This window comes from Alligator sinensis, unplaced genomic scaffold, assembly GCF_000455745.1.
Source record: "Alligator sinensis unplaced genomic scaffold, ASM45574v1 scaffold447_1, whole genome shotgun sequence".
Lineage (NCBI taxonomy): Eukaryota > Metazoa > Chordata > Crocodylia > Alligatoridae > Alligator > Alligator sinensis.
In genome coordinates this window covers 1,223,256-1,240,988 of record NW_005842123.1, presented here as the reverse complement: position 1 = coordinate 1,240,988, position 17,733 = coordinate 1,223,256, and the positions used below count along the sequence as shown (strand labels likewise).

The 17,733-nt window shown below is 44.4% G+C and overlaps 1 protein-coding gene across 1 annotated transcript in view; it reads right to left on the bottom strand.

The window, feature by feature from the left end:
• Window positions 1-17,733, bottom strand: part of ABCC8 (ATP binding cassette subfamily C member 8) — a 154,741-nt gene that overhangs the window by 53,867 nt on the left and 83,141 nt on the right. The window contains exons 18-20 of the mRNA XM_006024884.3: window positions 14,024-14,059; window positions 3,579-3,614; window positions 835-933 (exon numbers count right to left, since the gene is read on the bottom strand). Coding sequence (XP_006024946.1) covers window positions 835-933; window positions 3,579-3,614; window positions 14,024-14,059 — 171 coding nt within the window. The remainder of the gene's footprint in view (window positions 1-834; window positions 934-3,578; window positions 3,615-14,023; window positions 14,060-17,733) is intronic.

Genomic DNA, 17,733 nt, shown 5'->3' with positions numbered 1-17,733 from the left:
TCCTGCTGTCCTGGGCACACATATAAATGCTGCACTTGGGAGTAGTTTACTCTGGCTCAGACTACTCCAGAGTTTATTGCTTCATCTTCATTGCATGTGTAGATATCCTCTCAGTGTTCTGTTGGAAAGAAGAATTTGACTCACTTTTCTCCTACACAGCCAGCATTCTCATTGATGTTAATGGTCTGGTTCTTAGAGCCAAACCCACATGGAAACTGGGGCTGGAGGCATCAGGCCTGTTTTTGAGCTCACTTACACTAGTATAAATCTGGATTATCTTCACTGATGTCACAGAAATTAAAGAAGTGCAAATGGCACCAGAATCAGGCTCATTTTGTCTGCCTAGGGTAGGAAATTTTGATTTGACTATATCTAAGTAAAAACAGACTGACTAAGAACAGAAATTTAGCAACCGCCTCTATTTTGACAAGGAAGAGTGCATTCACTGGTGGTATCTACTATAACTTTTTGATCAACTCAGTGTTCCTTTCCAGGTGCACAGGAATGGCAGGAGAATGATAAACCTCTCTATCTTGAAATTATGCCCTTTTGGGAGCCCATTGATTACTATCTGAATAGACAGACACTTCTTCTTATATGAAACTAGCTCTATTATGTCTGTGGTCAGCACAAAGTTACTGGTGTGAATAGGATCCCATACAGCACAGCCATGTCCAAGCAACCATTATCTGATGCAAAAGGAGGGGAAGCACAGCAGGAAGGAGAATATAGTCTGTTTACCATAAGAAGCCAAGTTAGTCATCTCTGTGAATGGTAATTAATTCTAATTAATTCTTCCCTTATTTTTATCTGAAAGGTGCTGAAACTCATTACCTTTGTTTGTTGAAGGGGCTTTCAAAAATGATGTTCTCTTCCACAGTAGCATTGAGCAGCCATGGTTTCTGAGAGGCATATGCCACTGATCCTCTTCTCCTGGAAAAACAGGAATGGTCACCTTATCAGTACAGAGTTCTTTAAAATATAGTAAGTATAAAAATAGGAAGCAGAAACTAGTAACAAGTCTTCACCAATGCAGCCTTTACTAATCCCTCCCTCTAGCCACTTTCCTAGCATCATGGTAGCTGGAGGTTCTTCATTAGTGAAAGCCCGAGGTCCCCATCCCTATTATGGGGTTGGGGAGATGTCATAGTGCAGAATCAACACAACCCTACTGATTTTACTATGAGGGGCTATCAACAGGTCAAAAAGCCAAGGCCTGATTTCCCTGACAGGCAGCAGATATGGCCCCTGAATAAATATAAGGTGCTGAGTCCTAATGGCCTCACTCACGCAAGAAGCTTATGATTTCATTGAGATTGCTCACTGGGGTGAGGCCAGGAAGATTTGGCCCTACCTGTTTGATTTCAATTAAACAGATATTTTCTTCCTTTATATAATGTTCATGTACCTTTCCCAGTCTATATCTATGGGACCAGCCATTACATCACTCCTCTCCAATCTGGACGTTTTATGTAATTCAAACCATGTGCAAATTGTAAGGTACACAAGATACCTTTGCTTTATCAGGGACTAAGGTCACCAGCCTTGCTCTTCTGTCAAGTCTTCACTAGGCAGGCTTAGAATTAATTATGAGACACAATTTTCTTGGATGAGCTTGGAGGACACAGTGTTATGCTACCCCGATGGCCTTTCTAGTATAAAAACTAAGACCTCACTGGAATGTTAATGATGTTTGATGACTCTTCCTAGCTGAAAGATGACATGGAATCTCAAAACAGTTATAGTGACAGTCCCAAATCTAATCAAGGGGCATTCAGTCCAGTTTCAAAAGGAAGCCATTAGTTAAATTAGTGTGAAACACATGTATAAACAATTTGAAAAAATGCTTTGAACACTAAGACAAATATGTATTCAGTGCTTAACATTCACCGTGTCTCTCATTCACCTGTTAATGCTAAAAATGTTACATTTTCTGTGCTCAGTCATGAAAGAGGGCAAAAGATTTCACTTAATTAGTTTTTGCTGAAAAATCAATTGCTGATGTGATTTTAAAAAAGTTTCAGGGGATAAAGTCATACAAGCTTTATACAAACGTATATTGCCTTTCAAACAGTGCTACTGGATCAACAACTGTAGATGTAATTCACTCCTATGAAGAGGGCAAAGCACGAAACAAACACACTATAGAACACCCATATACATTCTGTTTTCAGCTCATACGTGTGGCAGCTAGATATTGGGATAGTGACCTGCATGGGTGTGATGCTTATCCTCTTTGAATCCTGGGAAGACTGATCTAACTGAAGTTAAGGTCAGGTTGACATGTGGAACCAGACCTCTTATTTATTACATGGGCAAAAACTTTTGTAAGCACTAGCAGCATAAGAAATTCATGCTCAGTCCAGTGTCTCTTATAATGGACACAATCACTCAGGCAAAACTCTCAGTGCAATCAAGAGAAAAATAATTTGAAAACACAGAATTAAAATATGGCAGAACAAAATATTCTAAATGGAACTCCAAGGGATTTTATTTTTGAATGTCTAGTTTGAATGTACCTAATTCCACAGGGCAAGACTGCATGGAAAACACTGCACAGACAAACCTACTTTATGCAGGTTATAAGTACATGCCTACTACCCCACAGGTGTTAATGACCCTGTTTTTAGTTCTTGCTAAAAAATCTAACTCAGGTGTGGTAATATTAACTCAGGTGTAGAAATGACTGACAGCAAAGTATTGGAGGCACTGTCAAGTCACTCAAGAAGGCTAGATTTTGCTTTATGAATCTGAATAAGAGACATTAAATACATTTAACTATAATGACTACAGGATTAATGACACAATCTCTTTTGACTGTTTTGACTATTTTTGCTTATTTTGGGGTTTTTTTTTACTTTATGTATAATCTAGCAAATCAGGGCACATTCCAATAGTTATATTTCTTTTTGCTTTTATTTTAAACTGAATAATAGAGCTCTAGTCCCTTAGCATATTAGGAAAGCATCTACTTTCTGTTTAACTGGAGAAAAATATGTGTTTTGTTATATGTGATGGTGTTCCATGTTATCTACACCCCATTTTCAAAATCTTAGATCTGCCCATGGATCTGTGTCAGAAACATGTATTCTGCTGATCCTTATCTCTCTCTATCTGCTCACACTTTCATTTTCAGAAGCAATTAAATGTGCACTCACTTTTTTCAATCTGGCTCAGCTCCCCAGATAGAAAAATATTCACATATTATTATCCTTATGCATGAATATGAAGAAATCTTCATGAATGTCACTGTCTAATTATACATCTGGCTACACCCTTAATTCCTTTTCTATTTGTTCTTATGTGTTCTAAATCATGCAACCGCTGCATACAAAGTAAAATAATTAAATCTGATTCTCAAGGAGGAACAAGAACAAGTCCAAAATTATGCCCTTTTGGGAGCCCATTGATTACTATCTGAATAGACAGACACTTCTTCTTATATGGAACTAACTCTATTATGTCTGTGGTCAGCACAAAGCTACTGTTGTCAATAGGATCCCATACAGCACAACCATGCCCAAGCAATTAATATGAGATGCTGATGTACTTTCCAATTAGGTTTTAGGATACTGTACCTGAATTCAACATCAACAGCTGTTTCCTTTTCTGGGCTGTGAAATCAAAGCATCAGTTATTATTTGTTTAGAAAGATAATAAAAATGTAAGGCTCAAATAAGCAAATAACTAGGATCCCTGCTTATGAAACGAATATCAGCGTTTCCTTGCACTTGCTGATGGACTACATATAGCCACCTGTTATTTCATCTCGTACTTAAATTTTAAACTCTTTGGGCCAAGAACTACCTCTTTGTTCTGTTTGTACAGCGTCTAGCACAAAGACGGTCTTAGAAATTATTAAGGTTGCTTTGCACTATGGTAAGTCAAAAATTTCCTAAAACAAAGCATGCATGCAAAATCTGGATTATTTAAGCATTTCTCAAACAGAAAACAGGAAGCTTGTAACAATGACAGTCATGCACTTGCAACCTAATCCTGAAGTACTAGGACATTTATTAGTGGACAAATATCCCATTATACCTATTGTGACAAAATAAGTTATTTAAAGTTAATTAAAATTATTTACAGAAACAAACATGACATTTTAGCAAAATGTCAAAAATACTTGCTTGCATGGAAAAATAGTTGTGTCTTATTTTTTTTTAATAAATCGGGCAATCCAGGAATTTACAGGAATGTACCTTATACCACATGGAATTTTGTGGAAATTGTCCCATGCGGTCATACAGAGTTTAGTGAAGCAGCATGAGTTTGAATTAGAGTACAATTTGGTCTGTAGTGCATATGTACTGTATAGGAATTTCATGTACTGCTTAAAAACTCAAAAAGCAGTCACACAGGAAGATTAGGATCTTTAACAAAATATGTTAGTTCAGAGTGATAACAAATAAGTTGTATGCTAAAAAACCTCTTTAAATACATGCTTGTATTTAATATAGATATATAAACACGCCTCATCAATCTCATTAAACAGACATATTACACAATTAATGCCAACATTCTTAAATCCTTATCTTTTAACAATGAAACATGCAAGTTATTGTGTGTTAGTTAAACTGATAAATAAATGTCTTGATTATCTGGAGTTTAGCAGATATTACTGCCAATGCAGCAAATGGTGTACACTGAAATCAGTTTTATGTTTAAAAAAATAACACAGCAATCCTATTTACAAATCAGGCCTGAGCTCCTACAGTGTTTAATGACTCATTTTCAAGGTGGTGGTGCATTTTTCATACCACTGTCCAAAACAGCATATTAATCCAGCATAATGCAAACTGATAAAAACTATTGGCAAGCCATGCCATTTTTGTTTCTTCTTCAGCCATCAACTAACAGCCCTTATTTAAATAGTGTTGCGGTAGAAAATGAGAAGAGGTTAAGAATAAAATCTGGAAATAAGGTAAAGCAGACAGAGTGTTAAGAACTATTTTATACTAATGACATCTAAAGATAGGAACTCAGAGAGCAAAGAGGAATGTGTTGTTAAAAGGTATTGTTAAAAGGATGCCCCATATTCCTTGCTAGGCAGGAAATAAACCCAATCCAAAAGGTACTCCATCTGATGTTTAGGGGATTACTTTGAAAGTAAGTAAAGCGATGGAAAAGCAGCAGGAAGGTCCAAAGGAACAACAGCAGAGTATACTATTTACTCAATTCTGAGACAAGGTCCCTCTCCCATTTAACATGAATTGAGAACTTAGAATAAGTTAGAATAAACTTAACATCAAGTCTGAGGGCAGTGTGGGAGGCAGGTGGCTGCTGTGGCTCAGGCTCCAGCCCTCACCTAGAGTAGGAGCCATAGCCACAGGTGCCGCCTGTTCCCCAACCACCCTGCTGACTCTGCACACCACCATCTTCCACCTGCAGCCTCTTCATAGATTTCATAGACATTAGGGCTGGAAGGGACCTCGGAAGATCACTGAGTCCAGCTCCCTGCCCAAAGGGCAGGAAGTCAGCTGGGGTCATAGGATCCCAGCAAGATAAGCTTCCAAATTTCTCTTGAAGGCGTTCAAAGTAGGTGCTTGAACCACCTTTGGCGGCAGTCTATGTCAGACCTTGGGGGCTCGGACAGTGAAGAAGTTCTTCCTTATGTCCAGCCTGAAACGGTCTTGCAGGAGTTTATAACCGTTCGACCTCGTCATCCCTCGGGGCGCTCTGGTGAGAAATCATTCCAGCAGATCCTGGTGAACACCCCTGATAAACTTATAGGCGGCCATCAAATCGCCCCTGAGCCTGCGCTTTTCTAGGCTAAAGACTCCCATAGCTCTCAGCCTCTCGTCATAAGGTCTGTTTTCCTGACCTCTGATCATGTGCGTGGCTCTTCTCTGGATTCTCTCAAGCTTCTCCACATCCTTTTTGAATTGAGGAGCCCTAAACTGGACGCAGTACTCCAGCTGCGGCCTCACCAGGGCTGAGTACAATGGGAGAATGATGTCCTGAGATTTGCTTGAGAAGCATCTATGTATGCAAGCCAGCATTTTGCTCGCTTTACTAGCCTCAGCATTACACTGAAGGCTCATATTCATCTTGTAGTCAATCATGACCCGCAAGTTCCTTTCATTCATAGTGCTAACCAGCGTAGCACTGCCAAGCCTATAAGGATGCTGCAGGTTTTTCCTCCCAAGGTGGAGAACCTTGCATTTTTCAGTGTTAAACACCATCAGGTTCTTGTCCACCCATTTCCTGAGCCTGTCCAGGTCAGCCTGGATCACCCTCCTGTCCTCAGGTGTGGATGCTTTACCCCAGAGTTTGGTATCATTGGCGAACTTGGCCAGTCCGCTTCTGACTCCAATGTCCACATCCTTAATGAAGATGTTGGACAACATAGGTCCAAGGACAGAGCCTTGTGGGACGCCACTGGTCACAGGGCACCACGACTATTGACTTCAATCAAGCACCACCCTCTGGGTCCAACCACGGAGCCAATTCCCCAGCCAGTGGATCGTGGTGGACCTGAGGCCACAGTTGGCCGGTTTTGCCAAGAGGTGATCATGGGATACCAGATCGAAGGCTTTTTTGAAGTCAAGTTATGTGACGTCAATCTCCTCTCCCTTCTCCAGATAATAGGTCACCTGGTCGTAAAAGGAAATAAGAATGGTCAAGCAAGACCTACCCACAACAAACCCATGCTGGCTATCCCTCAGGATGTTGCCGTCAGCCAGTCTATTAAGAATGGCCTCTTTGATAATCTTTTCCAAGACCTTCCCTGGGATAGAGGTCAGTTTGATGGGCCTGTAGTTTGCCGGATCCACTTTCCTCCCTTTCTTGAAGATAGGCACCACATTGGCCTTCTTTCAATCTTCAGGCACTTCACCAGAGTGCCAAGAGTTCTCGAAGATTCGTGCTAGGGACTGGGCTATGATGCTAGCCAGGTCCTTGAGTACCCTGGTGTGTAGATTGTCAGGGCCAGCTGACTTGAAGGTGTCCAGCCTCTCAAGGTATTCCTTCATGAGGTCAGCATTGATGGAGGGCAGGGAATCTGCCTCACCCAGGCCTCTCTGTCCTGTAGTGGGCAGGGGTGTCCCGTGGGACTGATGAAAGACTAATGCAAAGTGTAACAGCATCGCAGCCGCGACTGTTACTAAGATGGGGTAGCAGCTGTCGGAGATTAGAACATCCGGGAAATGGGGAGAGGTGGTCCGCCAGCAGATGATAGACAGCTCTGGGACCCGGGAAAGGAAACACTGGGGACTTTACTTTGGGGATGAGAAGGAAGAGTTAGATATCAAACAGCTGATAGAAGGGGGGAATTTCCCTCAAGAACAACGACAAGAACCCTTGTTTCAGAATCTATGGAAAACCCAGGAGGAAGAAGCCATGAGAGGAGCAGGACCCGCACCAAAACCCCCCCGGAACCCACGATATGAGGTAAGGAGGGGTCTGCTCTATAGAGTGGAGGATCTAGAAGAGGGAGGTGAGAGAGCACAGGTCCTGATACCCCGAAGATACTGGGAGGGCTTACTACGGGTCGCCCACACCTTACCCATGTGGGGGCATCTGGGACATGATAAGACGGAGGCCCGTCTCAAACATTGGGTCTTTTGGCCCGGGATTTTTAAAATGACCAAGAAGTTTTGTGCGGAGTGTCCTGAATGCCAGAGGACGGGGGGGTAAGACCAGCCCGAGTGCCACTGATCCCTATGCCCTTGATTGCCCAGCCATTTGATTGAATAGCCTTGGATATCGCTGGGCCTTTCCTGTGCAGTAAGACAGGATACCAATTTATTTTAGTAATCATAGATTATGCCACAAGATTCCCAGAGGCGGTCCCTCTAAGGTCTGAGACGGCTCCAGCCATAGTAACAGCCCTACTTCGATGGATAGCCTGGGTGGGAATACCCCGTGAGATACTAACCGATCAAGGGAAAAACTTTATGTCGAAAATCCTGAAAGGGGTGTGCAAGGTCCTAAAAATAGATCAATTACGCACCTCGGTATACCACCCACAAATGGATGGGTTAGTCGAGCGGTTTAACCGTACACTCAAGGGGATGCTTAAGGCATGCATTCAGGGGGACGCCCATGAGTGGGACGCACTTTTACTCCCTTTGCTATTTGCAATAAGGGAGGCTCCTCAGGCCTCAACGGGATTTGCCCCGTTTGAACTAGTTTACGGACACAGCCCATGGGGCTTGCTTGACCTAATATGTGAAGGATGGACTCAAACACAGAGGGAGGACCCCCCAAAACTGGGTGATAGGAGAGTTCCGGGAAAGATTGCAGAAGGTACTAGAGATTGCCCAGAGACATCTCAGCCAAAGTCAAGAAAGACAATGGCAACAGTATGATGTGAGGGCCGTGGAGAGAGAGTTACAGATAGGGGATTGGGTGGTAGTACTACTTCCCGATAGTACCCATAAACTGACAGCTTGATGGCAAGGACCCTTTCAAGTAACCAGACGAATGGGGCCGGTGAACTATGAGGTACTACGTACCAACCCTACACGGCGTAAGCAAATATACCATATTAACCTCCTGAGGAAATGGTAACGAGGGGAAGGATGGTTGGTGAGACAGGAGGAAGAGGAAGAAGAAGAGGCTACTACAGTACGGTGTCTAACGGGAACACCGGAGGCACCCCAAGTGGACGACCAATTAGATCTATGCCGGCAGGCCGAGGTGAAAGCCCTAATCACGCAGTTTCAAGATGTGTTTAAGGAGATGCTGGGGGAAGCAAAAGGAGTCTGTCACCACATTGTCACCCCTCCCGGAAGAATAATTGGGGATCATTGGCGGAGGTTACCACGCCACTTATGGCCGGTGGTCCGCCAGAAGATTAATCAAATGAAGGAAAGAGGGATAATTGAAGAGTCCCAGAGTCCCTGGAGAAGCCCAATAGTAGTGGTACCCAAACCAGATGGATCTATCAGACTGTGCGTGGATTACCGAAAGCTAAATGAGGTAGCGAGATCTGATGCATTCCTGATGCCCCAGGTGGATGATATGCTTGAGAAAATTGGTCAGGCACGGTTCATATCCACCTTGGACCTCACGAAGGGTTACTGGCAGATCTCAATGGTGGAAGAGGACAAGGAGAAGACAGTGTTTGGGACCCCATGGGAGCTATTTCAATTTAGGAGAATGCCATTCGGATTACATGGAGCAGCGGCATCCTTTCAACGACTCATGGAACACCTATTGGCTCCTCACCAAGAATATGCCGCGGCTTACATCGACAATATTATTATCTTCTCCCCCAACTGGGAGGCACACTGCAAACACCTAAGACAAGTACTGGACAGCCTACGACGGGCGGGTCTGATGGCAAACCCGCGAAAGTGTGCATTGGGGAAGCGAGAGAGAATACCTGGGGTTCATGCTGGGCCAAGGAACTATAAAACCCATAACAGAAAAAGTGGCGGCCATAAAACGACAACCCCTTCCTAGAACGTTAAAACAACTTAGATCGTTTCTGGGATTCGCCAACTATTATCGACGATTCATCCCGGACTTTTCAGAGAAGGCAGCCCCTCTAACCGAGTTGACAAAAGGACGACGAAACCCGATAGCCTGGAATCCAGGGGCTATACAAGCCTTTGACCACTTAAAAGAAGCCTTGGGCCAACATCCCATCCTATGCACCCTGGATTTTAGGAAAACCTTCTGCCTCCAGACCGATGCCTCGGCAGTAGCACTGGGGGCGATATTATTCCAGAAAGATCAAGGAATAGAGAGGCCAGTAGCTTTTGCGAGCCGGAAACTAAAACCGGCGGAGACACGATACCCCACAATAGAAAGGGTATGCCTAGCGGTCCGCTGGGCCGTAGAATTATTCCAATATTATTTATTAGGATGGAGGTTTGTGCTTATCACAGATCATACACCCCTGCGGTGGTTAAGAACAGCCAAATTAAGTTATGCTAGGCTTATGAGGTGGTCGTTGGCCTTACAACCTTTCTTTTTTTCAGTGGAACACCGAGCAGGGAGAAGGAGTGGAAATGTAGATCTCCTATCACATCCAGGAGACGATCCGAAGGAAAAAAAAATGCAGCAACAAATAAGCGGGACACCAGAAAATCATACACCCAGCTCGGATCTCCAAAGAGGAACAAGAGACATGGAAGATGAAATGAACAGGATAACACAGAGGAAGAAATGACTCACTCGAGTCAATACAACGATGTTTCGGCGACTTGAGAAAAAAAAAAATCATCACGACAGCGAATCCATGGAGCAGGTGGACTACATAACTGAAGGGGGAGGTGTGTAACAGCGTTGCAGCCGCGACTCTGCTACTAAGATGGGGTAGCAGCTGCCGGAGATTAGAACGTCCGGGAAATGGGGAATGTAATACCCCAGGCAGCCAATGAGGACCCAGAAAGAGAAATAAAACGAGGGAGGAAATTTCCCAAAGTTGCCTTCAGGCACTTACAGATTGAGAGAAGCGGGAGAGGAGCCCTGCGACAAGGAATACAGAGAGAGTCCAGGAGACAGGGACTCACTCTCAGATGACGACGGGATTTTGGGGGATCGATACGCCCCATGGGTCACTTCTTACCTGGAAAGACAGCCTCTGTGGTGAGTCATAAAAATGGAGCAGCAGCGTGGAAAACCCCGCAGCTCTGGGGCATAGCGTGGCGGGATTACCTGAGCGGGAGAAAAAAGGAGAGAGAGAGGTGAGCCGCGCTTCGCATGCTGGCACAAGCCGCAGCCGGGGAATCCCGGTGTTGGCGTTAATCAGCCGCTAACGAGGCAATTAGCGACTGATCATCAAGATAACAAGTAGTCCTTACCGTTTGAGACAGACAGAAAGGACTGATGTGGCGAATTCCTTTTTTTTTTTTTTGCCTGATGTTCTGAGAGAGCACAACAGGCTGATGATAATAAAGCACTCTGGACTAAGATCTGGCCAGCGTGTTCCTTACCGCGGTACCGGCATGTAACAACTCTTCCTCCCCCAGAATTTCATTTAGAGCAAGGCGTGGCAGGCGGGAATTGTGGGAGCTACAAGAGAAGCAGGTACCCAGGACGGGCACGCTGACACAAAGTACCCATTTAATAGGTTGGCTTTTTCCTGGGTGTCGGTTGTCAGTTGTCCCATCTGGTTTAGCTTCTCCCTGTCTCTCCTCCTACGCAGACTCTGATCTCTTGCCTTTCCCATTCTCCCCCTCCCGCCGCTTGCCTTTACTCTGTGTTGGCAGGCAGCCTTGAGCACTGAGCATGGCTCCAGCCTGGTCTCATAGCAGCAGGTAGCTCACAAAGCTGCTACAGGGCCAAGCTGGGGCCATGCTCAGTGCCAGAATGGGGATGAAGCCTGACTATGCAGAGCAGGTGCTGCAGGGCAAGAGGGAGCAGAGGCTGGGGGCAGGAAACAGAGGCTAGGGAGAAGTGGGGAGCAGAGGCTGGGGGGGAATAGTAGGGCTGTGCAAAATGGCACCATTTCATTTCGCCTTGAGTTTCGAGGTTTCGATGGAACAGCATTTTGTATTGAATTTCATTTTGATTCAAAACAGCTGTTCCGTTTTGCTTCATTGAAACAGTAAGGCTGTTTTGACTCTGTTTCAATGTTTTGCTAGATCGGCCGGGGACGGGGAAGTCAGCCCAGCTGGCTTGACTTCCCATCCCCCCATACTAGATCACACCAGGGGCAGGGAGTCATCCCAGCTGGACTGACTTTCCATCCCCAGCGTTATGGTCAAAACTAGCCTTGTTTTGTTTCGAGGCTGTTTCAACACCCTTTGTTTCATTTCAATTTTGCTGTTTCAACCTCGAAATGAGTCGAAACGAAACGGCCAGTGAAATTTTGCACAGCTCTAGGGAATAGGGGAGCAGAGGCTGGGGGAAGCAGTGATCAGAGGCTGGGGGAAAGGGAGGGCAGGCACAAGAAGCAGACAAGCTGTTTGACCTCCCGACACCACCTGCCTCCCCACTGTCTGCCCTCCCTGCAGTGGTAGGAGGGATGAATTAAAGACAACCCTCCAATAATTAGATTCCATCCATGACAAATTATAACAATGTTATACATTTTCCATGGATAGAATCTAATTATTAGGGGGGGAGCTTAAATTCAGGGTTGTCTTAGATTCAAGTAAATATGTTTGTTAATGCTTCAGAAACTGAGAAAAAAATTCTGGTCAGCAGGGAATAGACAGAAGGCAGAGCCAAAAAAAAAGGACACAATCTGATTTCAATAGCCCACCACTCATTTACTTCAACAGCACCATTTTACTAGGCCTGTGCAAAGTGGCAAGTATTCAATTTGGATTCGGCCAATTTGGAGGGACAGTGATTCAGTTCAATGATTCAATTCACTGTCCTGATTTGATTTGGCCAATTTGGATTTGAAGATTAGGCCATAGAGTAAACGGGCAGCAGTCCTCTAGGACACTGGACACAGCTGCCTCCAGCTGGTGAGTCTGTTGTGGTGGGCAGAGTGGGGGGGGAAGGCGCATGGTGGGGGCAGATCAATGCCCCCACAGCGAGGGAGGGATTGGGGCTGGGGCAAGCTGCCCAGCCAGGGCGCGGGGGCACAGGACTCGGGGAGGGGGCTCCCGGCACTGTGCGCCGCCAGTCCAGGAGGGCATAGGAGTGGGCATGTGTCCCCAGATCTGTGCGGGGCGCGCTGGGCTGGGCTCCGGGAGGCTAGCCCCAGCCACACACCACTGGGCTGCACTCCGTGGGGCGGGTGGAGCCAGGGATGTGCTCTGGGGGGCTAGCCCCAGCCACAGCCTGGAGCGCAGCCCTGGCTCCACCTGCCCTGTAGAGCGCAGTGGAGCGGGGGCTATGGGGGGACTGCAGCTACCCTAAAATTCCCCATAGCTGCTGCTGCTGCTGGCCCCGCTCTGATCTGGGTGCACGTGCCCACCCCCATGCCCTGCCACTGCTCGCCCATCTGGGACGAAGCCACGACTTGTCCAGGAGGCACGGGGAGGCTGGGCAAACAGCAGGAAAGCATAGCCCCCACTCCCAGTGCCTTCTGCTGCCTGTCCGAATTGCAGCCCCACCCAACCTGCCCCGCGCAGATCCGGGGGCACATGCCCACTCCCATAACCTCCCGGAACAGCAGCACATGGCGGTGCATAGTGGCGGGAGCCCTCTTCCTGAGTCCCATGCCCCCCTGCCCTAGCTGGGCAGCTTGTCCCAACCCTAGCCCCAATCCCTTCCTTGCTGTGTGGGCGTTGATCTGCTTTCCCCCCACGCCTCTTCCCTTCCACCTCTGCTCACCACAACAGACTTACCAGGTGAAGGCAGATGTGTCCAGCATCTTCGAGGACTGCTGCCTGTTTAGTGTATGGCCAAATCTCCAAATCAACACCAAATCTTTTCTGAATCGATTCAGAGGCATCCAATTCAATTTGGAGTTTTTAACTGGTCACCCAATTTGAGTGAATTCGGAGATTCGGCCACCGTATTGGGCCGTATCGAATTGGCTACCAAAGCTTCCCATGTCCCTACATTTTACCCATGATCTTTAGAACTGTCACTGATATAAGGTTCTAATATATAGAATTATATATTACCATTCTGGTAGTTTTCAAACCAGGCTATGGCAATCATGCTAGTAAGGTCTGCTTTAAAATGAGATTTGATAAGTACTCCAGAAATACAAATTGAACTATGCTCTCTAACTATAAGGCACGATTTCTATGAAAGGATGCCTGACCAACATGTAGACTAATCTGCTACTCCTGACTCTTTTCATTCTATACGTGCCTGAAGAGCTGTGGGTGCGAAAATAAACTCATGACATGGTGAAGAAAATGAACAAAAAAAATAATGAAGAAATAACTCGATTGGATTGGATTTTCAAAGGTACAGAGGGGGATAAGGATGGTCTTTTTCAAAAGCACCAACAGGGTAACATTTTCAAAAGGACCTAAGTGAATTAGACACTTATGTGGTATTTTCAATGAGACTGTTGCGTGGTTTTGAAAATTTTACCCAAAGTAACTTTCAGAAAGACTTATACCTTTGATTTGTGATAAGCTGAGTCCCCCTTTGGTTCCTTCCACTAGGACTGACTTAGTATGAAGACCAACAATCACATATAGTACCATACCTGACATCTTCCCCTGTCTCGCTGTCAGGAATACTGCTGCATCACAAATAAAAAGCAGACAAAGATCATTTACTTAAGTAAATACAAGCAATCTGTTCTCAGAAAGAGTAACGATTAAATTCCACTTTGTGTATAGACTGCAAACAGTTTTTACAATAGAGTCATTGCTGTTTGATGACAGCTGCATCTGTTCTTTCTGCAGGAGCTGCACTTGGTTTTGGCAATAATAAAAAATGTCAATTTGTGACCAGCAGTACTTTCCACCTAATCAGCTCATTTGATTCTAACCAAACTTGAGGTCTGCAAACCACCCTGGTGCTATCAGTGCTCAGAGAGTCCAGAAGTCCTAGTCTGATGGGCATATGAGTCCACTGGAAACTAAAGCATTCTCAGGTGAAACACTGATAGATGGAGAGTACATCCATTTACAATAACTGAAACAAGGGAAACTTGTGTCACTTTGTATTTCTCTGCAGCAGTAGCTGCACTTCCATAGGATATACCAAAAGAGTGACAAACCAGATTTCCAGATTCATACTACTAGCTACATTCCATATTCATATCAGCAACTAGTCTTAGGGAGCATGTGTCCAGAGGGGTGTGGGCATGCATAAGAAAGTGGGAGCTACTATCTTGGCTGTTTTCAAACATGCAACAACAGAATTGTTTTGACATGAGAATCTGCAGTAGATGTTTTTGTTTTAGGTCATGCTTATTTCAGTTACAGTGAAAAGAATGACAAGCAGTGTTTGTATTCAGTGGGAAAAACAAAATCAGGGCAGAATATATTCTTTAATGGAAGCCTTCTACCTACATAATTTGCTAACAATTAAAATTTATGCAGGCACTCAAGGAAAAAAAATGCACATGAAGTTTAAAAAATGTGGTTAAAACCAATCTGAAACACTAACTGATAAAAGTACAAGATAAATTCCAGTGACTACAGAATTCTGCATAGGCTTCCTGCATGGTGGTGTCATTTTCCTAAGCATTGGCTTATTGAAAAATCCCCCTCTCCACACAAGGAGCCTACATTTCATTCACACGAGTCATTGCAGCATCAAGAATAAACTCCAACCCACCTTTTGTCCAAATCCTGTGCATCTCACTGCATAGCAAGGTTTATTCAACATAAATATTTCCATACAGAAACAATGAAAGAACTGATATATTGAACATCTTTTCCATCTTGCACATTCTGCATAAGGACCAGGGATAATTGCAGTCCCTGAATCACATCACCTGCAAAAGGAATTTGGTTCTTCCACCCAGTCCTTTGGGCACCTAGGCACATGCAGGGAGGCTGCTCCAATGTGCTGTAATTACAGTGCGCTGGAGCAGACTCGATTAATCAGAGCTCCTGAAGACTCCAGTAATTACTGCACTCCATGGAGCAGACTCCAGCATCCCCGTGCTGAAAAGTGGCAGCAGGGGCACTTTAACTAAAGCTCATTTGATGAGTTTAAGTTAAAGCCCTCCCCCTGCCATTTTTCAGCACGGGGCCACAGATACATGTGATGCTCTGGGCACTTTAATTAGAGCAGCTGATCCCCAGTGTCCACTGCTACCTAGGACTGCTCTGCCTTGGCTCATGAGTGACTGGTGCCTCCTGAATCTGGGGGGGCACCCACAGAAGCTGCTGATGGAGGTGGCCCTGTCAAGGGGTGCACCCACCCTACCGACAGCATCAGTGTCGGCCATCAGGGGTGGCACTGGCCCCATCAGAGGGGGCACGTGCATCCCCTACCAGTCGCCTATGTCCCAGCTCAACATACTGTGATCGTGGATGAATATGTAAGCAGCATGTCCAGGAGCAATACATTCTAGTGCAAACTGTGCCAAAGTTTATTGTTTGCATGTGTAGATGTGCCCCCTGATTATGTCAGACAGAAAAGACCCTATCATACTCAGACAGGGGTGCTCATGGCCACACCAAACTTCCTTGGGCGGTTAACCTTTGTACTACTTTTATACTCAGAGGAGTGCATAAATAACATACTTAACTTTTAAAGCTAGCATCCAGTGCAACAATGCACTCTTTCTGACTCATTGCATTCTCTGAGTACTGATCCTTTAATGCAGCAAGATCTTCATGTGAAAGTAATGCTAGATGAGGTCCCTGCTCTATTTTCCTGTACAGTATTGAGATAACATCCCCCCAAATTCATTGTTCCCTTTACTTTCTTCCTTCTATTTCCTCTTTTCCATCTGTTTTTCTCCCATTCCAAATTTGTTTTCTCTCTGGTCATCTGGCAATTTCTAGTAATTTAATTAGAAAATAATGAACTTCAGTACAGATGACAGGGTGTTCCAAGCACTGTATCTGACTGGTGCATCCAGGCCAGGATTGTTAAAGAAACATAGATGCCTAAAGATGAAATTTAGTGTGTAATGGGATTTCAAAAGTGCCTAGGCACCAGTCTCCTATTGAAATCAGAGGTAAGTGCCAACTTGCTTTTGCTAATCCCACTAAGTGCCTATACACAGCTACTAGGTTATCTGCAGTTTTAGGCCCACGAATAACTTTAAAGAATACCTTTCTAGTGCCACTTGATGAAACATTCAGCTGCATATTGATAAAAGCTGAAAGGAAGATTTTCCCTCACACACTTTTTTCAGCTAATAAACAGCTACATTGTAGCCAAAGAAATATGCAAAGACATAATTTTCCATATTCATCCAATATCAGTTTTCTTTAGAGACTGTGGTTGCATCTACATAAGTGGTGGGCAGTACGGTTGTTACTGCCTAGTCATGTAGTACTTGCTTAACTGGTGTTACTGCGCAGTCCCGACGCTGCACAGCTATTTTTAGCAGCTACTGTGCAGTAGCAACAAGTTACTGCACAGTACCTTGTTGTTACTATGAAGTAGCATCGGTATCATGGTTTGTTCCCAGCAATGATATGTCGTTGTAGCAGCGAGCTATGTTGATGTGGCTTGTTGCTTTGGCAACATGGCATCGTGTAGACGCACCCACTGTGCATTATTTTTTAAGTAAAACATCTCTCACATAGGGCAGGATTCTGATACCTTTACTCACATGGTGCAGCATCTTATCTACATAAATAAACAGAGCAGAATTTGGTTGGTAGTATGTATTAAAGTTACCGACCAAAATCAACCAACAAATCAAGAATTATTATCATCCATTCAGAATTTATTGTTTTTTCTTCCTTGTTTATCTTATATTGTTGAATCTTTTTTGGACTCTCTCTCAATATGAGTTTGTAAAAAAACTAACACATTGGGCCTCAGTCTTATTTGGGGCCTAGAGACAGAAATACTCTTGGATTATAAACAAATATATGCTTTATGACAAATAAACTAGTTATCATTGTTTATTAGCAGCTTCATCTATTTCAGTAACATTACTTCTTTTTTCCTCAAGAGCCTCCAAATCATGCTCTATACTTGGGTAAATAATAAAATAGTATCGTTATCCCTGTTTCATTGGTAGGAAAACAGATAGGGTGAGGAAGTTACTTGCCTGAGCTAAACTTGTACTTAGGACTAGAATTGTACTTAGGACTAATTTTCCTGAGTATCAGCAAGAGACACTCAGCTAATTCTGAGTGACACATCAGCAGGATCTGCTATTTGACCCTACTGCATGACCTTGGGTAATAAAGAATTAGGAGTGATAGAATTAAGGGTTATTTTGCAATGTGAGTTACTGAGCCAAGCTTTTGCCTTGTCTTAGGAAGAGTA